At 39.8% G+C, this 23,837-nt stretch overlaps 1 protein-coding gene across 1 annotated transcript in view; it reads left to right on the top strand.

Moving 5' to 3' along the window:
* The first annotated feature begins 2,589 nt into the window (after positions 1-2,589).
* Positions 2,590-23,837, top strand: part of fubp3 (far upstream element (FUSE) binding protein 3) — a 28,030-nt gene continuing 6,782 nt past the window's right edge. The window contains exons 1-12 of the mRNA XM_076886528.1: positions 2,590-2,737; positions 13,554-13,665; positions 16,424-16,457; positions 17,359-17,408; positions 17,547-17,618; positions 19,093-19,150; positions 19,381-19,543; positions 20,530-20,628; positions 20,823-20,927; positions 21,030-21,132; positions 21,825-21,925; positions 22,148-22,277. Of these exons, the coding sequence (XP_076742643.1) occupies positions 2,642-2,737; positions 13,554-13,665; positions 16,424-16,457; positions 17,359-17,408; positions 17,547-17,618; positions 19,093-19,150; positions 19,381-19,543; positions 20,530-20,628; positions 20,823-20,927; positions 21,030-21,132; positions 21,825-21,925; positions 22,148-22,277 (1,123 nt within the window). The 5' untranslated portion in view covers positions 2,590-2,641. The remainder of the gene's footprint in view (positions 2,738-13,553; positions 13,666-16,423; positions 16,458-17,358; positions 17,409-17,546; positions 17,619-19,092; positions 19,151-19,380; positions 19,544-20,529; positions 20,629-20,822; positions 20,928-21,029; positions 21,133-21,824; positions 21,926-22,147; positions 22,278-23,837) is intronic.

Here is a 23,837-nt window from a genome sequence, read left to right as displayed (position 1 = left end):
ATTGCCTGTTCTTTTGAGATTGGAGAGAAAAGAGGAGGAGGTAAAAGCTCGGTAGTCAAAAAGAGTAAGTGTGCCAATATTGATGCTCCTTTTTCCTAACTGCTCAGTTGTCCACCTCTGCATGTGTTCCACTTGCCTGACCGCAGAAAACATCAAATTTTGACTTCACTGAAATGAGCATGAAAAGGACAAAAAGAAAAAAGATCAGCTACTCAGCTTCAACTGATGATACTTTTTTTTTTTTTTTTTTTAAAAACAACCTTTTATTCTTGAGAGACCAAAAGCTTGGCTGAGTTTGTGCTCAAATGCACTTCGCTGGCGAGTGGCCCAACAGTTTCACCACAGTGAACCCTGGGAACAAGCATCTATTCTCTGCCAGACAATGACAGGGAGGAAGCTGTGTCTGTGTGTGACACTTGATCAGCCTGCTACGGTAACCACAGCTCCACACACATAAACACACACTTGGTCAGTTCCCGCTGCTTGATTGGCAGCACTCCAGAGACCCACACCTGCCTTAACTGCCTTTGCTTACTACTAGGCCATTTAACCAGATGGCGGGCTGATTTTATACAAATTGTATGTGTGTGCTTGAGTCCATTCTCATGAATGCATCGTCTGGCTGTATATGAAGAAAACCACCTGACTGTGTCTTTGATTTCCCAGCCACCTCCGGGTTTGAATACATTGGCAGCACAGCACATGGTTGCAATATGTTAGTCGCCCAGATCAGACTTCAGTCCTGCTAGATTGGAGGTCTTCATTTAGAGGTGCTGGTCTGGGAACAGCGCTCAGTTGCCATTTAATTTCTCTGCTTCTTTTCTGGGAGTGATAACATGCCCGGGGGCCGACGAGGAAAGGAAACTGATATATGTAGTTACGTCTGTAAGACACGGCATGCCAGTCTCCATGTCTCAAATTAGAGCAGCTGCATGAACTTGCTACATATAAGAGGAAAACATATTTAAGTGTTTAAGAAGCAGCATCTTAACAGACTTATGAGGATCAGTTGTGGGCAACAGAAACTTCCACACAAATGACCAGACAGATTAGACTTGAAGAAAACTTGAAGAATGAAGAAAATCCTCATCAAGACGACTCCAAAAAAATCTCCAGAAACTCTTAACTGCATCTGCTCTGCTGGACCACATATTAATATCAGTCCTCAGTGGTCAACTTGTCTGAGGTTTGGATACAATTTATGGAGAACGAACTGTTTTGCATAAACATTTTGGAAATTTGCAGCAATTTTACTCTTCTGTATTGCTGCTGGCATTTTCCAGATGTGCAATGATATAGATGTTTCCACATATGCAGGTTTTCATTTTGTTGCATGAGATGGGATTTTTTTTTCATCCTGTCAGACAGTGAAATATGACTATAAATAGTAAAAAAAAAAAAAAAGATTGAAACATATGTGGCTCGAGGAATCCGCAAACTGTATGTTAAGGCTTTGCATTTTCAGCTCAAACACGTAATGTGTGGACCATCATTAAATCCAAAAATAAAGTTCATTATGTATAATTATGTGTAATTAAAAGTTGATGTTTTACTTAGACTTGTTTTGTTTTCAAAAAGGTATTTTTTGCTTTTAAAGGTATGCTTTTATTTTGCCTTTCTTAGTCTATTGGCATAAGAATAAGCTGCCAACAATTGACATATATGTTTATCCATATATGTGTATATGTACATTCATATATGTTTATGTTTATCCTTTTAGTAAGTAAGAAAGTGTCCAAATTTTCCCTGACATGAAAAATGTCTCTCTTTCTCTGATTTGTATACGTATAATATGAATAGATTTGTGTTTGAAGCCGATAAGCAGTGAAAGACCAAAACTCTCAGAGTACCACAGACAAATAAAGACATAAACATAGAGAGCGATAGCGTCTCAATAAATACCATTAAATGCACAGATTATCATTTGTCATATCCTATTTTTATTTACATTTTTCTCATTAATTAATTAAATTACTGGTATACTATTTTCCTTTGCTGTTCGTTTTTTCCTAATTTCATTTATTTATTTATTTTGGATTTTCACAGTTTTGGTCTTTGATATTAGCCAACCAAATTTACAATATCCGTTTTAAGTTTGTTTCCACCACTGAAAAATAAGCAGCCAAATCTCAAAATAAGTCAGAAATTCTTGAAAGTTTGACTTATGAATATTTATTTTTGTTTAATTTAGTGGCAGAAAAAAGCTGCCACAGATATAGCACTGACCTCTGAGTGATATATATATATATATATATATATATATATATATATATATATATATATATATATATATATATATATATATATATATATATATATGTAGATATAGATATATATGTATGTGTGTGTGTGTGTAGAGAAAGAGGGGGAGAGAGAGAGAGAGAGAGAGAGAGAATTCGACTGAATAAAGAAATACACAAAATAATTCTTTTGACTAAGTACATATGATCTTTCAAATATATAATATCATTAATGTGTGCAGTACAATTCTCCTCTATAGTTGTAATGACTGTGTTTTTCTTACCTATGTCCTACATGCCATGTGTTCTACGGTCAACTCGCGAGATCATCTGGCTCGCGGTGCTTTGGTTTGGCACGTGTGCTTTTTTTTTTTAAGTGCGGCTCTCAGCTGCCGAGGCGGATGATGATGATGGCGGAGCTGGTTCAGGGACAGGCCTCGGTGGCTCAGCCCGGAACGAAAGATGACTTCGCAGACACGATACGCCGGGTCCGACAGGTAAAATGCTCTTCAGCGAACACGGGAGAGACGCTTTCGCACCGCAGACAACGTGTTTGCGGGCGGAGCAGACCGAGACTTTGGTTGGGGCATCCCAGATCCTAAACTATAAACACCCCTTTTGCACACTGCGAGCTGGCAAGCTAACATTAAATAGCCGAGACGGCATAGCTGAGCGGACAGATTAGAGTTTATAGAGAGCAGAAAACGCTTTTATTCAGCGTCAACGCGGTGAAAACGACCCATAAAGACACGTTTGTCACAAGACACGACGGCTTATTGAGGTGTCGAAGTTTGTGCTACTTTAGGAAGTTAAGTGAGTCCACTGCAACCTGTTGTCAACTCTCAGAAGTTGCAGTTAGCTTGGCTTGCTAGCTGACTAACACAAGTTGAATACCCTGCAGCTCGACACCACGTGACTGAAGCTAACATTTAGTCAAGACTTGAAGCCCAATACGGCTAAACTCTCTCTACGGGCTAACTTGTTAGATTACAATGTTAAGTTAGCTTCAGTGAGACAGCTGTAAAGAGGCATCATCAAAGATTAGTGAGTAACTGAATGCATCACCAACGATTAAACTACCTCGTTTGTTACGCTTGTAATTTATTAACTCTTCCTTGTGAAACGTGTGGCGTGTGTTGGACATAAAAACACAAGCGAGCAAGTTACTACAGCTCGTGTTAGCTAGCTAGCGTTTGTGGTAGTGTGTCCTCGCACGCAGCGTTGGAGTTAGGCCATGTAACGTAACGTCATCAGTTGAAATAAGCCCCCCTCCACTACTCCTGTTATGTACACTGGATTTTTCCACTGCTCCTTGAAAAATAATAATTAAAATAAAATGCAGTTTCGTCAGAGATGCTGTCCGGTGTCTTTTTGTGACCGTTGCAGACATGGTCACTGGAGCAAGCTATCAATAAGTTGATCACATGGAGCTCGCTCTTTACTGCAGGCTTAACTAAAAACACTTATATTGTGCAAACTGGACTTTACTCTATAGCTACTACTGTGCCCCCCTCCAACCCCCGTGAATTATAAACCCCACCTGAATATCTTACCCACTAAAGTTGTGTACTCAAATACTTCCACAGCAGCCCAATGCATTTTTTTTCTCAAAATATACTAATATAGGTCAATTTAATCTAGTTTGGAGCTGACATGAGCAAAAACATACTGAATGTATTTCACTGTCTCAGAGTATGATTGTTTTCACATTATAACAAGTTCTTTTGGGGGGGGGGGGGCTATGCACACACAATTTAAGGTATACAAACTTTGTTGGCTTTCCTATCAGAATTTTGTATTATCCTTTACATTTATAAAAAAATTTTAAAAGTACTTTAAGCTTGAGTACATGTAGACACCACATACAACACAGATCAGATGAACCTGGATTACCCCTTTTTAAAGCTGCATAGACACCGAAAGCTATTCACTCATCGCACATTGCTTTGAAGCTGATGGCTGGTCAGTTGTAGACATTCCAGGCTCTGGTGCCTAGGTGACCCACTACCAAGTCATACATCAGTCGGTTGCTTCAGTTACTCATCTGGAAGTTGAGAACTGTTGATCTCAGGTCGCGCCCATTCCCCCCTTGCCCGCAGTTATTTTGCCCCTAGTTGCTTCATCAAATCAAAAATGTCATTCACATTCTATAGTCTCTGGTCACCACATCACTGCAAATCGCTTCCAGTGTGTACATAACTAAAGTTTGACTAGAAGTTGACTAGAGCACTACAAAGTGCTTTTGGGGAGACGTTAATCTGACGGAACAGCAGCAGAAACGAAAACAAACTAAATACACTTAAAGAAACAGGATTTATTGGTGTTGTGGGAAAAAAGATGCAAAGTAATGTGCATTTTGATTGCATGATTTTTATAATGCTGTTAGTACGACTCTGCTGTAGGGCTGCACGATATTAGGAAAACCTGCGATGTGCGATTGTCTCCCCCGAAAAAATTTCCGTTGTGAAGGTTTTCCTTGTATTTCCATTGTTTATTCAACTTTTGTTGCCTGTGGACTTGGGCTTGCATGTGGCCAGTCAACCAGGGTCGTTGCGTAGTCAACATTAACAATACTACTTGGTTAAATGTACTATTGTTATTCGTACACCTTTGAGTGGCTTTGTAGCGTAGTGGTCTGAACAGTCATCTCACAAGTGAGAAATCCTTGTGCTGATCCCAAGGTTTTGTCTCTGGAAGGGCAATATAAAAACAAAGAGAAAATCTGACAGATGAAACGTATGGAGCTACCCACCGTGGAGCCCTCTTGTAAAAAGCAAGTAGCTAAAAGTAGCTTTTAGTATGTCCACATGCTGGTATATTGCTTTGCCAATTCATTCTGTTGGCTGTGAAAATACAATTAAAATGCTTCTATAAGGTGTTATAGATGCATGCATACAAGTAATGGGCCATTTTAGACCTTTGCTAAGTGGGTTATCAGCAACAGGGCAATGTTATATCATGTATAATTTAGCTTTTGTGGATAGAAAAGAAATGTTGTCCTGAAACGAAAACAATAGGATCATTTCCTTAAGGTGGTGTAGATGCATAAAGGATTAAAAAATGGGTATTTTTTTTTATCCGGTTGCTACATCGTTGCTCGGCAACTTTATGGCATCTTAAGCCTAGATTATACTCTGTTGCAGACATGGACAGCTCGGGACCCGATGGCAGAATAATCATTCCCGTTATACTTTGACATACACTTAAACTCCGCCACCTGGGGAGCCTGCATAGTTGGTGCATTGTAATGTAAATTCTCTGCGTGCGAGTTCACACGGGCAAAAGAAACCGGCTGGCACACGGACATCTACAGGGGCCCTCGCGCTAACAGTACATTGATGAAATTTACATCACTAGTTGACTTGCGGACATGTAAAGTATAATTCCTGCTAGGGCTGTTCAATATAATGATAAATATTGGATGACGATATGAAAACGTCTATTGTTTCATTTTACGCTATCGTTTGTTTCGTGGTGTCGCAAAATATTTTTTCATCGTTTTGATGGTCACTGTAGAATTTCTTAAAGTTCTCTCTTTATCTTATATTTAATATAACAGAGTGTTTACGGATGAGCAGCTAAAAAGAGCCGTCAAGTGCTAAAAAATAGACCTTAGAACACGCCATGTAATAAATACTCACAAGGAAAATTGCGGCCGTTTTTACTTATGTAACACTCAACTCCAGGTTCACGACGCCCATGCACACATTAACACTTCACTCAAGTCGAGTTGCCCAAGATTCACAGAATTTACAGAAAATGTAAAATTTTTGTGATATATATCGTTGTCAGGACTAGAGCAGGGTGATATGACCAAAAATATCTATCACGATATACATTTGAAAATTTGCGATAACAATATAACTGACGATATATTTAACACTAGACAAAATACTTTACAACTCCTCAACTTTATTAGTGCAAAAAAAACCCCCATCAATGTATTTTGCTCTTACACAAGCAGCTTTTTAAGTGCATTAAAATTTTATAAAAAATTTGCACTGCAAATGCAAATCCTTGCTGATAGTTTAACCAAAAGGCATTTCCAGTGGAAATTGGCCGACATATCCTCAGCATAACCATGTATAATATCCACAAAACTTAAAAAGAAGTTATATACACACAATACGGTAATATTATGTTGAAGCAGAGTACGTATCACTCCGCGAAGCTCCTGACTACGGTAGCTATAATGCTCCGACACTCCATCAAGCGGTGCAGCTTCGTAGCTTAGCAAAGTCGTACTAAAACATTTGACAGATTTTCGAGCGCCGTGTAGCACATAAAATCGTTTCGAGGTCAGTAAACACAACCCGAACTCATACATAAGGCACACGGGATTATAAGGGGCACTGTCGATTTTCAGAAAAATCAAAGGATTGATTTCAAGTGTGCCGTCTTTACCAAAAAACACTGTAATAACGACGGCCCGCTAGCATGCTCTACCAAAAATAGTGCTTTGTTGTGTATCTGACGGACGAAAGCTAAACCAGTTCCACACCACTGAAGCTGGAGCATTTTTACAATCCAATTCTGGTTCATCCGTTTCATTTAACGATCCACTTTCGCTCTTCTCATTCTGCGTCGCAGCCATGTGCGTATGTAAACAAAGGCACTGCGCATGCGCGTTTTACACATATTCTATCGCGATATTTCATTTTCTTATCGTTGCCCAACATTACACCGGTATTACCGTGAACGGTATGATATGGCCCAGCCCTAGTCAGAACGATAAATGTCTTATATCGGGAGATGAGATTTTGGTCATATCACACAGCCCTAATTCCTGCTTTCGTATATTATTCATAATTGAATTTTTGTGAATATGAAAATGTTCATAAAATGTCATAAAAGAAATTATGTAATTTTATTTATTTTAAATTAAAGGTGTTACAGGTATATGAATGGAAAAACATAGGCCATTTTAGTTTATTGCCAGGTGGTTGCTAGGATAAGATAATCTGTAAATAAAAACCTTCAGCTTAAGACATACCTGTATCAAGCGTAGTTGCTCAACACCAAGCTTGGCACAGTTAGTCACTGGCACACAAAGAAACAGAGATTTCTTGTACCATAGTAAGATTCCTTTAATGTACAACAAGAGTTACCGGTTTGAAAATGTTACAACACCACCAGCAATGCAGCCAATGTCCCTCTAGGTTTCTGTGAACGAAAGTTGCAAATAACCCAGTGGAACTGAGTAAAATGTTGAAAACTGTGCGTAACTGCACCAGTTAGCACTATTTTGATGTTTTGGTGTTTGTTTTAAAGGTGGATGTATGGCACCAGTTTCTCAATATACTGGAATATAACCAAGCAACTAAGGCCATGTGCTGAGCTACACTAATCTGATCCTCTGTTTGCTACAATGTACATGGCACAAAGTAAACTATATTTCAGGCACATTTAAAACACTTAAGTTTCACACAGCTCCTCAAAAATACAGGGAATATTTAACTATTAGCATAGGACCACTATTTTGAAACCACAGACTAAATTATTGCCATCTTTCTGTTAGAATCCAGAAGTAGACCGTGTACATGTAGCTTAACAGATATGAAAGAAAAGATTTGACTGTGTGATTAATTGCAGAGAGCCATAAACAGTTGAATGAAGCACCAATAATCTGTTCGTCTCTGCCACATTTTGTTTGTGGCTGGTCCTAAATTGCAGATTTGACTCGCTACACTAGTTCCCTTAAGTGGCACCACATACTCGACAGAAAAGAGAAGTCATCCCATCGTTTTCTGTTTTGTTTTGTTTTTTTGTGCATCATGTGACATTGATGTGGCATTAGTGTTGTACGGTTTGTTTTGTTTTTTTGTGTCGTTTAAGTTCCCTCTGATGCAGCTAAAGCTAGTACCTGTTTGTCCCTGCTTGGGAGCAGCTGCTGAAAGTGACTGACATTTAAATCTTGGAGCCGAAATGGCTCAGCCGTACATTTCCTACTTTCTGCTTTTATTAAATGGTCTTGAGCCATAACAACAACAAGTCACATTAAATTGCTAGTCTAATTCACCTCTGCAATAAGCCCCCTATTTCCCATTATCTCAGTGTTGTTAAGCCATTTTAATCCCTAAATAAGTATTTGACATTTAACACATTTGTTTTTTATTAAAGTATGAGACCTGACTGACAGTAGCAGTTTTTCTTGTTTTGCATAGCTGCTCTGCAAAGGTTGCATTCAAGAAGTGAAACCCGGAGGACAGGCCAGGCTGCAGTGCTGTTTGCCTTATGGCCTCACTGGACACAGAAGGCTTTCTGCTGATGAATATGAAGTGTGTACCCTTCAGTGAGCCACCATCCATGAGATGGCATGCCTGTCAACCTCTTGCATCATAGATGTAGATTTCTACATTTGTTCAATGTCAGGAGTCCAAAAGTCAGAAAGGGGGGGGCAAATGATAAATTAATCTACACCTCTGCCCACAGTTAAATCTTTTTTCCCCTAACATTATTTAACTTGCACTAGTTTGCTCTCCTGACCCACAGCTGCAGGTTAACGGGTGGTGGTGGTGGTGGGGGGTCAGGCAGTACAGAGCAGCAGGGGAACAGTAGCTTAACTGAGAGTATCCGCAGTGTTGAGAACAAATTCATATAGACGGATGTGGTAAAGGTGATAAACTTGAAGCTTTTCTACTTTTACAATAAGGTTTGAGTCAGCTCCTGTATAAATGCAGCATGTAGCAATTGCTGGTGTTTAAATTGCCTTAATTTTTGCTGGATAAATATAAAATGTTTTGAATTATGTAGTTATTTAGCAGTCTGCTAGTACCGCTATGATGATGGCACAAGGACTGGGCGATATATCGAGTTTTTAAATATATCGATATATTTTTATACGAGATGAGAGATGTGACGATATCGTTTATATCGATATAGTCTATGTTACATTATAATTATACTTGTGGAGCCGCATGTTTGCCTCTTTTGTCTCTACGCTGCGTCACTCTGCCTCGCCTCTCTCCTTCACTGAGCACAACTCCCCCTCCCCCATCGCTTCACCTGCAGGTAACGACAAGATGGACACGGCAGCTATCAAAGAGGAGCTGGTCGGTAAAAAAACATTTGGAGATTACTATTTTAGTGCTGCAGCGTTAACGTTATTAAAATGAAGTTAATGCCATAACTGTATTAACACGGCAAATCTCCGTTAACGAGTTGCCGCGGATCGCCCCGTGTGCGGGGCTGCATGGCGTCAACGTGTTAGCGTTACGGTTAGCGGTTACCTCGTTAACGTGTTGACGCCGTGCAGCTAGCACTACTAGTATTTTCACCATTTACAGCGCCATAAAGTGAAAAATGAAGAGTGTGTGAAACTGCGTGCTGTATCTCCTGCCCCGAAACAAACTACCTTACAAAACTCGTATACCGTATTTTTCGGACTATAACCTTACACTAAAATCCTTTCATTTTCTCAAAAATTGACAGTGTGCCTTATGTGTGAGTTTAGGGCTGTGCGATATGACCAAAATCTCATATCCCGATATAAGAATTCTATCGTCCCGATAACGATATAAATCACAAAAATGTAACTTTTTCTGTAAATTCTGTGAATCTCGGGCAGCTCGACTTGCGGGAAGTGTTTCCAGCTGCGCGTCATGTAGCTGGAGTGAGTGTTTTAACCGATGCATGAAACTATACATTTTTAGACATAAGTTGTAAAGGCCGCTGTTTTCTTTGTGAGTATTTATTACACAGCGTGTAAGCCTGTTCATCACCCCGTTCTACGTGAGCAAAAAGTGAGTGTTGAGTGCCTGATTGGGAAATTGTAGTTCAATGGTGGAGGTCTGTGGACAGCTTCAGACTGCTCATCAACCTGCAGAGAGCGTCTGATGTCAGAAAGGGGCAGTGTCAAAAATATGTGGTACGACCGATGTGTGGTACACTCTTGGTTATAGGTTTTGCATGGCTCCTGTTCCTGGTAACTCCGCTGTCACTCCCTTCCCTATTTTGGCCCACTTATCAACCAGTTAGCAGTCTTCCACATGGGACATCATTGCAGCTGGGATGCTTCTAGGGCTGAACGATATATCGCATTTGCGATAATATCGCGACATGATCAAGTGCAATTTTCTAACCGCAAAGGCTGCGATTATACTCTGGACATGTCCAAATTCATGGGCTGCATCCTCCTGAGGCCGCATTTGTAGACCGATTACGTCACAGCGACGCGCCGAAGGCTGTCCAAATTCGTAGACTCCTCCGAATGTAGCCGACAAATGCGTCCTCCTTTTCCCCGAATTTGAAGGATGGGTCAGGTGTGTCCTTCGTGGCCTACCATATCCCAGAATTCATAGTGCGGCCCAGCCAAACTCCAGTTTCCAACAATGGCGGCCGCTACTAAGTTTTAAAATTACTCATACTAATCTTTCTGGGTCACAAAATAAACTTTTAACATATTTTCAGGCGAGAAAGTAGTTGTGTAAACATCAAATATCTGCTCGGTTTATCAAGATATCGCATATTTGCAAAAGTGACGTTTTCGGAGGCGTCTGCTACCCACCAGCTCGACAGCTAGCCGGGAGCTCGAGGGTTACTGATGCGGCCGAGAACGGCACATCATTTTCAGATCACTGCGGAGTTTCGCTGCTCGGGTTAAACGTAATATATAAGTCACTTAGACAACCTAAAAATGTTATTGTTGGGCTTTTTTCAGTGTTTTGTTTGTTCGTGAGTAAATCGGTTTGGCTGAGATTAAAGTTATTAGATTAGATAAAATAAAACTTTATTAATCCCCCGGGTGGGTTCCTCCTTGGTTTTCACACAGCTGACTAAACGTCAAACAGAAAACTTATTAAACAGAAGTATGAGACAGTCGAGAATTTACACCAGTGTCTGGTTATATTTTAGATAGCAAGAAGCAGACGGCCGAGTTTATTAAACTCCACCGAGACAGCGGTGACGCTAATCAGAACTAGCCTTCTGATTCAGAAGGCTAGACCGTCCAATTTCACGCCTTTAAATTTTAAAGGCGTGTTTGTGTGTGTGTTTATACAATTGCTATTATGTTTGCACTTTATGTGTAATGTTACTGACTGCAGAGATCAGTAAGATGTGTGCATTTTTTATTTATTAGTTTTATTTATTTAATATTATTTTTTAATTGAATGACTGTCTAGTAGTTCACAGATGTCGAAAAACTGAGTGTGGTAAAGCCACTGATTTTGTTTATGTATATTTCTGCAATCTGCACATTGTACTGACTTTCATTTTAATGTTTACACCAGGGTTCCTTGTCAGCACTTTATGCTCAGATGTTTGTAAGCTAAAAATAAACTATTGTGTATGTTCAAATATACTGTTGTGATTGAAGAAGTTAAATAAAAATGTCAGTCATCAATTCATGCATCACCTCATGTCATCATAACAGAGGTCTGTCTTCCAGGAAAGAACAGTTTAAAATTAATGTAATATAGTATTGGCCATACTATATGATGTATTGCTTGTCTTTGTTTAATAATACAGAAGACAAAGACCTTAAAAAATAATCGCATATCGCATCGCAATCGCAATATTGGGGCAAAAAATCGCAATTAGATTATTTTCCATAATCGTTCAGCCCTAGATGCTTCTACACAAGGGAAGAATTTCTGCTTTTATTTGAAACTACATTTAGGTTAATGAAGATCTCTGCTTTGTCTCGTTTACTTTTAAAATGATTTCTCACAGTGAAAGTTACTAAAATACAAAGTTAGGACTTTGTAGAGATGGTTTTTGAAAAGCTCCGCCTCTCTCCATGCGGGAAAAAAAATCAGCTGAGATGAAAAGATATGCATTTCACATTTCTTCTTAATACAGAAATGTGTTTTTGTGTTGTTACACATGTACTTAAATGCTACATCACCATGGAAAAAAACAACCCCACACCTGCTTCCTTTTATGCCTCCTTATTTCCATTGCAGGCCTCTCACTTCATGAAGTGGATAATTGTCCCTGAAGGTGATGGGAAACTCTAATTTCCATCACTATATTTTCATATCGGGGAAGAAATTCCAGTCAGGCGCATATGGCAATTCAGTGTAATTTCCTGTAATCCAATACTTTTGTATGGAAGGAGAGGTTGCAGATATAATGGGGGAATGGAAGATGCAGCCGGTGCTCACAAGAAGATTTAAATGTTGATCATTGCAAGCATCTAATTTAGGCAAGTGGCTGATTTGGAAATGGCTTTAAATCAGTTTTTAGTTGAGCTTTAAAGCAAATAGCTGCACTCTACTTGTACTTTAAAGATGGGCTCGAACACTTTCCATCACTACAAGAAAACTGGGTAGTGAAACAAATGTTGTGTTGCTAACGTGGAGTGCTGAGCCTTACAGCTTGTTTGGTAATTTAAAAACAAGTGCTGGTCAAAGCTGAGCGTATTGTTTCGTTATGTTTTTTTGGGGGGGGGGGGTTTAGATATTCTGTGCTATATTTATTTGCCAGATTTCCCTGAATTATATTATAATTTAAAGAAACTGAAAAAATAAAGAAAAGTTGAATGTGCAACTGTTTGGTGCAAGTTGCATGATTTGTGTGTGGGGGATATTGTGGTGTCAACAGTTTTCCCCAACAGCCTTTCAATTTTGGAGATCAGTAGCAAACTAAAGTCCTGTGCACAACCAATGACGGCTTTGTACTTTCTTCTATCTGTTGTAGCTGTTTACTGTCACCAGGAGGCAGTGTCACAAACACCTGGTCAATGGCTTGTCAATGCTGTATCATTTTTGATCTTTGGGTTTTTTGGAAGTGCATCTGGACCAGCAGCTGACCAAAATTGCCTGACATTTATGCTGGCTGTCAGGCCGCTGGTTAAGCAGAACCCTGCGTTGTATATAATTGCAGTGAAATTGTGTTGCTGTTTGCTTTTTGGTTTAGTCACTGTGTGTTATACATTAGGTCCTTTAATTAATTGCTAGCCGGCCCTTTGAAAGAGATTCAGTTTTCGCTCCAAGGACCTGGGAGTCTTTGTCGGTGTTTTAGGTAGCTGTTGTGACATATCTTGTCAGTTGTGATATTGCAATGTACTCTGATCTTTATGATTTATTGATGAAAGCTTGAAAACTTGAGCCAGTGAGAACCAGAATGTGACAGATGTTTCCAGGAAAGCATCACCATCGATCAGTCGTTTGAATATATATACTGTCACAGATTGCAGCTGTCAAATAGATAACACCCTAGAGAGACCAAACTTTGCTCCAGAGCTGATGCTTTAAATCAAGCAAGAAGGAAAGACGAGGTGTCACACTTATAAAAGGTTGCCCAAGATTGTGTTGGAAAGGAAGTGTATGTTGAAAGGGTATCATCATGTATCTGCTGTTTTGTCCGCAGATGACAGCCAAGATGGGAGGAGACCAGATGCCCAATATGAACAGTTCATCTCCAGTCTTGGACCCCTCCATGTATGGCTTTGGAGGCCAGAAACGTTCACTAGACAATGGAGGTGAGTCTTCAGGATATATACGCGCACACGCCGCATATTTTATAACATACGTGCTCACTGGCCCCTTTGTTAGGTACACTTTGGAACCACTTTTGACTTCAGAACTGCCACAATCCATCATGGCGGAGATTCAACGTTACTGAAAACATTCCTCAGAGATTTTGATACTGTCATGATGGCCACTCCCAGCTGCTGCAGATTTGTCATCTGCACATCCATGAACTAACACCACATCTAAAAGGTGCTCTGCAATCTGGTAGCTGAAGAAGTAGTGAACTGAAGAAACAACCACTTTATTTGGAGAAAAATAAAACAAAAAAAAAATGCAAGAATAGCCCAGACGTCCCAGTTTTACACTAGCACATGAACGCAGCTTACATTTGTGGATCTATGCAACGCTGGAAGTGTAAAATTACTTTTTAAAACCCCACATGGGCATATGACATCTGTGTCTATCAGGCAATTCATGCGCACACATTTAAGGTTTTGTAAGTGAGGGAGTGTATTTTTAAACATTTGTATTCAGACAAAGCTTTTTAAAAGGAGAATTTGTCTAATTTGTGAAGCCGAACTTTATAAATTGTGCGTAATGATCAGTATTTATTCCGGTGTGGATTGAAGCATGTGCTTGCGAGTCCTCAAAAGTTGACGCATCACTGCACACATTAGTAAATCTTAATTTATGCCTTCCTTTGGAGGCCCATTTGCATCTAGGTGCATTTGAACATGTGTACCTACCAAAATGGCCAGCGAGTGTATAGTTCATATGTTGGCAGCATAAAATTCACAGATATGTTTTCTGGTTCTGCAGCTTCTCTTGCATAATGTTTACACGGGCATTCTGCTGCATGAAAACAAGACGCGTTTATCACTATTGGAGAGCGATTTTCAAAATCTGGGATATAGAGCCGCAGCAGGCGTGTGGTTGATAACCAAAGGAAAGCATGCAGTGAAATTAAACTGATGTAGGGAAGTTTGTTTTGGGTGTTGTCCCTTTTCCTCACTGAACTTGATCTTTGTTTTATTTGCTCTGTTTTATTATTAATGATTAATAAAAAATGGGTGACATGACGCATGGCTCTTTGCCTTTTTAGCTTGCAAGGGTTTGTGCAACTCTGTTTCATACTGGGCTCCACAGAGTTTAGCCAACAAACACCATTATCCAATCCGAAGGAGAAAATGAGGCATCGCCTTTTGGCGTTACTTTTCAACAAAAAGCTGTGGCAGCAGTTGCTAGAAGCAGTTAATCGCTGCTTATAACAGTTCAAGTGCACTGGTGGCCAAATGTTTGCAGCACATGCCATGCCTTGTGCTTGTGATTATTATTTTTTTCCATCTCTTGCTTAAGATGGAGGGAAAACAACATTTCTTGAGTTATTTGGTGATTGGATAACTTGTACAATTTGCATCAGTAATCGTGATCCTTTTTCAGGGTTTGGCACAGAAGAAATACATTTTTGTTTTTACTCTTGCCTCTAGAGCTCTGGCTAATTGACAGTTTTTCCGCAAAATGTACAGTGAAAGCATCATGAAACCTGCTCTGTTATAAATAAACATACGTGTGGACAGCAAATTGGAGATCTCAAACCAGACTACGCTAAAGCTTTGAGACATTTTCATGTAAAAGCAGCTGAATTTGGTCATATTAAATAAGGAGTTATTAATTTGAATTGTAATAAATGGCTTTTCTTTCTAAACTCTTTCTGAGTGACTCTCATTCAGTCACTTTTCAGTATTCACGGTTCTGTGTAGAAGTTGCCAAACTGCCTGTGTACATTTCATCTGTGTAGGAGGAACTGTTGTAATCTGAAGTGTTTTTGTGTCTGCTTGGACCTGACACTGCAGTGTCGTGATTTTATTTTATTTATTTTTAACTACAACAACAAAACATTGCATTTTTCTATGCCTTGCACACAAAACAAAGATTTGATGTCTTTCATATCCCCGAAGTGGAAACGCGAGACATTTATCCTGTCGTCTTATCTCCTCACAGTTGTTTGTATGATAGTTCCACCCTGAATGAATGGATAAGAAAATTGTATGCAATTCTAGTTGAGGTTTATTTGCTACTGTCATTGTTTGGATCGCTGTGTGCTCAGCTTTTTCTCAGTCAAGGTTTTTCTTGCAGTCTGGAGGGGAAATGACAGAAATTGTATCTGTGTATCACTGCAGTTAATTATCAAACAAGTACACAGGCACTCGAGGCATTCAGACTTGATCATCCAGTCTTGTCCTCGTACGAGTGAGACACACACCTTCCTCGTTTATATTCATAGCGGTCCCATTCTTAAGCGTTAACCCCAGTGCTTTTCCAGAAGAAGTGAAATCAGTGCAAACAGCCATAAAATTGATTGAACCCACGAGATATCAACTCAGGTGTTCACGTCCATGGCAGCACATCCTCCAGTGACCCTGCAGGACCCTTGCTTGGTGCTACCTGTCAAAATTCAATTCAGGACCAGCAGTCGCTGACCCGGCTGCTGCCTCTCTCTTTCTGAGCGGCTCTGATTGAAACACTCACTCATACACTTGCAGGCCCGATTTCCATGCTGGTGAAAGCCCCCTGCTGCAGGTCAGCCACAAACATGAAGGATTGGCAGAGCCGTCCCCTCCACCACTGACTCGTTCTTTCTCATTTTGCTGCTTCGCTGGCGATCACTTGGGCAGATATTTGTGGTGCATCTGCTGTATTTTAAACCATGATCTCAGATTATTTGTCACATGTTAATTGGTGTGCTTTCCCCTCTTTTTCTCTCAGTGGGGAACCATCTCAGTGCAATGGTACATCAAAGGTAAGCAGAAAACACCTGAATAAGTCCTGTGTTCATAGAAGTGCACTCAGTTTATCAGCGTATTTTCTCATACAAGCACATGCATGTCTGTGGTTAACAGTATGTTGTTGTGCCGTCAAAGATGAATATGAACCCAGTTTTACATGGTTATCATAAAGTTGTTGCTGCTTTTGCTTTTAAGTACTTTTGCTATAGTTTAACAGTAAATTAAATTAGAAAAACGTAAAGCACCTTTAACGTGGACTTGTGATTATCTCATCATACAAATATTAATATAGTGGTGATCACATTAAATGGGGTCAAAGTTTAAAGTGATGTGGTAAATTTTTCTCAGTGAGTCAAAAGCTCAGGCTTATTAGCTTTTCTTTCCTACTCTCGGCTCTGTATGTAATCAGTGTGAGCAGATATTCCCTAGCATGGTCATCTCAGCCCCCTGCTGATTTGGCTGCAACCACAGAAGCTCCACACACCTGCTGTTCAAACCCTCTGTTTATGAGCGACAGCCATTCACAATAAAGTTAGCCAAAATTTGTTTCTGACTGTGGGTGGACACCAAGCCTTGGTAATAATATTTTAAACTGTTAGTCATGCAAAGCTATTAATGTCCAAGAATAAAACGAATATGGTACTCAAATTGATCCTCATAGGTCAAAGCAAACCTTTTGGTTCAAATTGTAACTTCCTCACAATCTTATAGCCTCAAACAAAATAAAATGAAGTAAATTATGTGCCCTGTGATGGACTCGCAGGATGTGCCCCAAATTTCAGAAGTTATTCTGTTGATTGTATAGAAAACGGTCATTAGTTGTAGTCCCAATAATTTCAGCATTATTTCTTTTGATGTGTACAAGATGTCTCTGGCAGAAGGGCAGAATATTGATCATGTACCAATTTCTCTCAGGGCTTTTACAACAGAAGACTTCAAAGTGCCTGATAAGATGGTGGGATTCAGTAAGTAGCCTAACATTTGACCTGTAATCATCAGTATTGACATTCTGCTCAGTTTTTGGGTCAAAGCACTGGGCCTCAATCTAAATTGTGGGGCGGGGGAGAAAAGTTAAATGCTGAAATTTCTCTCTTTTTGCTCAGTCATTGGAAAAGGAGGCGAGCAGATCTCAAGAATTCAGCAGGAATCAGGTTGTAAGATCCAGATTGCTTCAGGTAAGTCCAGTTTAATCATAAACATAATATAAAAACATGGTGGCAGTGAGGTCTTTCAAGGTGGCAAAACAAATGTAATAACACATAACATGGTCACTTTTCATTTTGTATATAAATACTGCGCCGTGTGCGTTACTCGCTTTTATTGTGTGCAGCAATAAAAGATGATGGTGAATGTTGTTTCCTCTGAGGGTCAAACTGTGGCTGGAAAGAAGTTTGACATAAATTAAATGTTGACGAGGTGAAAAATCATCAAAAAAGCCCCAGATGAAAATTTAATTTATTGTATATGTATGATGTACAAGATAATATATTTCAAACTCTCATCTTCTGTTTTATTTGGTCTTGTTTTGGTGACACATTGGGTTTCTCCAAAGCTTCAGCCTTCCATTAATATCTTTTTTCTTTTAAGTCTGAGCAAACTTGCTAATTTTTCATGATTGTATTTTAAAGATACAATTTATGCTAGCAGAAGCCTCGTGTCTCTGCCAGAGGCCGTTCTGCATTTGCAGCATACCTGCAGATTAAGAAAATATTGAATTCAGGATTTTGTATAGAATATTTACCTGAACTTTTTGTTTTTATCAAGCTTTAAGTTTGCATGAGCAAGCCTGTACTTTTGTGGACTTAAAGTATGATGTGATAAGATCAATTACTAAGTTTTCTGCTAAGGCTAGCAAACTTGGTTGGTAAGCGGCATTCACAAACTATAGCTGAAGCTCACATGCCTGCTAATTAGTGCAAAGTCAAGGACTAATAAAATATTAGAAACACTCAAATCCTGGGGCGCAGACTTCCTGGATGTCTGTTCCACACTTTAGGCTAAATTTCACTGTCAGATTCCAGATAGTGAAAGTTGGACTTTAACATGTGTTGCTAACTTTTACCATTTAGGGAAGGGGAAGAAAGTCTAAATGCAGGGTTTTGTTTTTTTTGGGGTTTTTTTGTTTCTTTGTTTTAAACCAGGTTGTAACCTATTGCATAACATAAGAGCCAGTCGCAAGTGGACTTTACACTTTAGAGGACCTGCAGTTTGTGGCACTTGGCATTTTTATTTTCCAGCCTCTCTGTGGCTCTCGTCTTTGTTCTGCCATTCATTTATTCTTTGTCTTTGAGCCTAGTACAGAGGGTTTGGGAGTTTTGTTTTGTTTTTTTCCTCCCCACTCAAGCTAAATTAACAAAACAGAGGATTGTCTTCACATAGTTTGTCCAACATTGGTTCCAGTGTTACTCGCACAACTATCAGCACTGTTTGTGGGACATGCAGTGTTCGCCACATCTCAGGCTGTGGTTTGTTATCATGTTAAGTTGCAAGTTTGTGAAATATGTTGCTGAAAAATGAAACTCACCTTTTCTAACATGCAGTGCATTCATTTTTTTTATTGCATGAAACTAAAACTTAACCAAAACTACTTGTAAATGCAAAGATTTATTTTTTAGTGATGAGTTTCTTTAATTGTCTGTTTTCTTGCAGACAGTGGAGGCATGCTGGACAGACCCTGCACGCTGACTGGCAGTCCAGAGAACATAGAGTAAGTCTCACATTAACTTTGACAGATTAACTGGAACTCCACATGTCATTAGGAAAGTGTGCCCTTTTGTCATTCAGGGCTTGAACTCCAGTCTCTTTTCACTTGAAGTGCTGATCAGTGAATGAATCACCTGAGCTCATCTTTCACAACTGCAAAGCGTTTTCTTTGGGGGTGGTTGTGCAGGTTGTAGTGACAAATCCCTTGTCTTGCTCTTGGCTCCATCCCTTCAGGCAGGCAAAGAGGCTTCTGTGCGAGATTATCGAGCAGTGTAGGTATGGTCCAGGCTTCCACAATGAGATGGACGGGAACAGTTCCATTCAGCAGATCCTGATCCCTGCAAACAAAGTCGGCCTGGTGATTGGAAAAGGAGGAGAGACCATTAAACAACTGCAGGTCCGCGAGTAGATGCACTGCACTGATAACACAACACATGCACTACAGTAAAAACGAACCATGGTGATGACCTGATTTTTGAACTTCGTATTATTATTGCAACATTTTGCATACAGATTATAGGACTATAAAGATTGCAAATGGAGAGAATGGGTTTGGTGTTTAACAACTGTTGGAAGTTTCGGGGGACACGTCACAGCCCTGTTGCACAGGGTTAAACTTTTTTTTATTTTTTAGAAGGTGGTTTCGTGTTAGTCTGTTTGAATCACGTGACTGTAATTAAAAATATGCCTTGAAGTGGTAACTGTCTGCTTTATCTGAGAGTTCTGCAAAAAGGACACTAAAAGCACAAAGCCATCCTCTAAAAGAGGTCTGAGGAAGAAGGAAGCAGCTCTAGTTCTAAATTATCCACTGACTTACAAACTGCATCTTTAGAACAGATCAAATTAAGGTGGTCAAGTTGAAATTGATTTCTTTAGACTGGTTCTTTTGGGACAAACTTAAGGTTTGTGTGATTCTTCATCGAGCATTTAGGAATGAGTAAAGTGTTTGACCTGTCCAGTAGAAACTGACCCAAACTGAAATCAGCTGGGCTCTGTTTTAAGCATTAATCACTGGAGTAGGAACAATCGGAGGGCCCTTTTCAAACATTTTTCAAGGGACCTGTTTCAGTACCAGTGTGTGTTTTGAGCCTTGTTGTCAAATGCAGTGGTCTGATTGGTCAGATATCTTTATTCACATGTAAACAAACAAACAAAAACAAGCTTAATTCAAAGCTAAATGCCACAAATTTATCCTGCAAAAGTACATGGTTTGTGTGAACGGCTGCATTCAGAATAGTTTTGTTTTAGTTTTTTAACAACAAAAAATACATCCTGTTCTTTGAGATGTGCTAGAATCTCCTCCTTTTTGGAGCGAGTAGTATTTTGTTCCCCAGGTAACTCTTTGGTGGTTGTTTCTTCTTCTGTCTGATTGTACCCCTGCAGGAGAGAACAGGAGTGCAGATGATAATGATTCAGGATGACCCCATGCCCACTGGAGCAGACAAGCCCCTGAGAATCACTGGGGATCCCCACAAAGTGCAGGTCAGCCTCAGAAGTGCTCAGTGTGTGCCACTATCTGTCCTGTTTTACACTCAATTTTACACATTTTATGCCTTCAGCCTTCGACTCAAACATTTTATTTCGAAACTTTTTATTTTTTTGAGGAGCGGGTCAGTCCGACTTGGCTGTGTTTCACATGCAGGATCGTTTACCCAGTATTTGAATTTTCTTCTTAGCAAGCCCGTGAACTTGTGGTGAAGCTCATCCGGGACAAAGACCAGGGGGACTACAGAGCTGGCAGGGCAGATTTTGGCTCCAAAATGGGTGGAAGCAGTCTGGACGTGAGAGCCTTTTTCTCTGCTTTTCAGCTTCGGGACAGCCAGCTAAATTTGCTCAGAGTACATTTAAGCGTTCTTCATTTTCCTTTCTTTCTGTCAACATAGGTGGTTGTGCCTAGATTTGCTGTTGGCATCATCATTGGCAGGAATGGCGAGATGATCAAGAAGATTCAGAATGACGCTGGGGTCAGGATCCAGTTCAAGCAAGGTAAAGAGGATTGAACAAGGCCTCATTTTGGCCATTTCTGCCTAATACGATTGGGTCTAGATTAATTAAATCACATACAAGGGAGTAGCTGATGTGCATCTCTGGTATTTTAATTAAGCTGTCGTAAAATAAGCTGTCATCATTTGTAGTTAATGTAAACTGTAGAGTAAGAGGTCAAGAAAGCCCTTAAAATCTGACATGAACGACACACAAAATATGGACTTAGTACAACCATGGGCTCTTGAGTGTCTTTGCAAGTGCTTGAAATCAAATTTTTGTACTTTATTATAATAATTTTACATTTGTAAAGTGTTAAGCTTGTACATTTTGGTCCTTATCAGCCTACCTGCATGTAAAAGATGACAAAATTATAGTTGTAGTGGTGATGTACTTTACAATCAGTCACAGAAAAGCTTTTTCTGAATTAGCCCAGCTGTCAGTAGCTGTTCATTCAGAAGTTACGGTTTTGTTTGACATCTGTCTCCTGGAGTGCATGCGTAGTTGGTGCATTTTCATGTAAATTCTCTGGAGACGTGTCCATGCAGTCACGGGGGGGAAAAAACAGGCAGCCACTAAAGTTAGAAACATATCACCTATATTTTCTTAATTTAAATTCAGAAAAGTATATAAAGTCTTCATGCGGTTTAAGCTTCTCTAAAATAACTTTTCCTCCCTTGAATGTGGTTGTTCAGATGACGGTATCAGCCCCGACCGTGTAGCTCAGGTGATGGGACAGCCCGACCACTGTCATCATGCGGTCCACCTCATCAATGAACTCGTTCAGACAGCTCAGGTATGTGCTTCTTAGTCCCCGTGTATTTGCATCTGTTCATGCAAAGTTGGCTTTAAATATTTAATTAGACAATTTGTTTATGAATAAATTTTTTTATTTTTATTTTAAATGTCCATCAGAGCAGTTGCTCATATGCAGGGATTTTTTTCCTGACCTCCAACAATCTGTCAAGTTCTTTTGTGTCTTTATTATAATGACCTTTCTCCTGTCTCCTCCTGACAGGAGCGAGATGGATTTGGCGGCGTAATAGGACGTCGAGGGCGAGGTGACTGTAACATGGGAGGGCCTGGAGGTCTGCAAGAGATGACATATGCAGTACCAGCTGATAAGTGTGGCCTGGTGATTGGCAAAGGTAAGGAAAATGTTCTGGAGATATTTAAACACAGATACAGTTTTTTCTTTTAAATATCACTAACGCTTAAGCACAAGATGCTGTTTTTTGTATTTGTTTGAGCTGATGTTGCATAAGCCTGATTAAAATGAGCAGACTTGATAAGAGTATCCAGCTCAGCAGATTGCAGTTTCCATTTTAATAACTGCCGTTTGGTGTCCTGCCTCTGAGAGAGACTGATGAGGAGAGGAGGGGGTGAGTGACCACCCTCCTATTATCCCTCCAGGGCTCATGTATACAGCACAAGTGGCATTCATTGGCTTCACTAAGGGCTTAATGACGGGGATAATGCGTGTAATGTGACATTAATTGTTAAAGGTGCATAATAACAGCCCTCAATCATGTGGAAGGCTGCCTGGCATCTAATGAGGGTCTTTCAGCCCAATAGAGTGCAGCGAGGGAATGAATAGGAGGAATTAGCTTATTGGCTATTCATGCCCACTCTATTGCCAGCTATTTAAAAGTCATTGACCATTGCATTGGAAGGAGCTGTGTGTGTGTTGTATGCTAGGATGGATGCTGCCTTAGTGTGTGTGTGTCTGTGTGGGGAAGGGCAGGTCAAAGGGGGCCTCTTTACCTAAGATAAAAACATGGCAATAGAAATGTCAAGTGGCTTTTGTGCATGTAGTGGGGCGAGGGAAACAAATAAACCTGGGCGTTGCGTCCCCCTCTCTGTGCATTAGCATATGAAGTGGGCCAATATGGTGGAGATGGCGGTGGGTCTGGGTGCTGTCAGGCATCCCTTAAAGGGTGCAGTGATTAATATCTTTACGATGCCATATGCAGCTCATTGCCCCTCTGTTCTGACCTCATACACACCGCCACACCGAGCTTGACGAATCAAGCCACCCACCAACCTACTCAGACTTTACCAGAGACGTGACGTTAGTGCAAAACACATAACCAACATCACAAAGTATATATCAGTATATCCGTACATTTGCCGTAGTACATCTGTATATTTGCTTAACTTATCTGTATATAATTGCTCTTATTGCACTTCTGATTAGATGCAAACTGTATTTCGTTACCCTGTATTTATACGTGTGTAATGACAATAAAGTTGAATCCTGATCCGAAAGTTACACCGCACAAGTTTTAACCTGAAACATCTAAACCCACAGTGGGCTGCTACCTTTGCTACTGGCTAAAATTACCATTTGTGTAGGAACTTTTGTTATTCATCATAATTTCAACCACTTGTTGTTTTGTTTTTGTTTTTTTTAATGATTTAAGCTTTTAATGATGTGATTTTGATATGGGGTTGTTTTGCTAATTTAAGCTGAGTGAGTAAATATTTAAAAGGGGCCTGTGACTTTTTCAGCTCTTCTTGTCAAAGAGACAAAAATAAACTACCAATAAGTACGTCTGAGACGTAATAAAAGGTTTAGTTTTTTGGGGTTTTTTGGCTTTTTGGGGAGGTATTTGGGTTTAAACTGTTTATATACTGAATTGTTTGCACTTTTAGTCCTTTTTTTTTTTAAATTTATTTAATTTTAAATCTCATTAGTGACAGACTGC

The sequence above is a fragment of the Maylandia zebra genome, linkage group LG7 (genome assembly GCF_041146795.1).
Source record: "Maylandia zebra isolate NMK-2024a linkage group LG7, Mzebra_GT3a, whole genome shotgun sequence".
Taxonomy (NCBI): Eukaryota; Metazoa; Chordata; class Actinopteri; order Cichliformes; family Cichlidae; genus Maylandia; species Maylandia zebra.
This window is presented reverse-complemented; position numbering and strand designations above follow the sequence as displayed.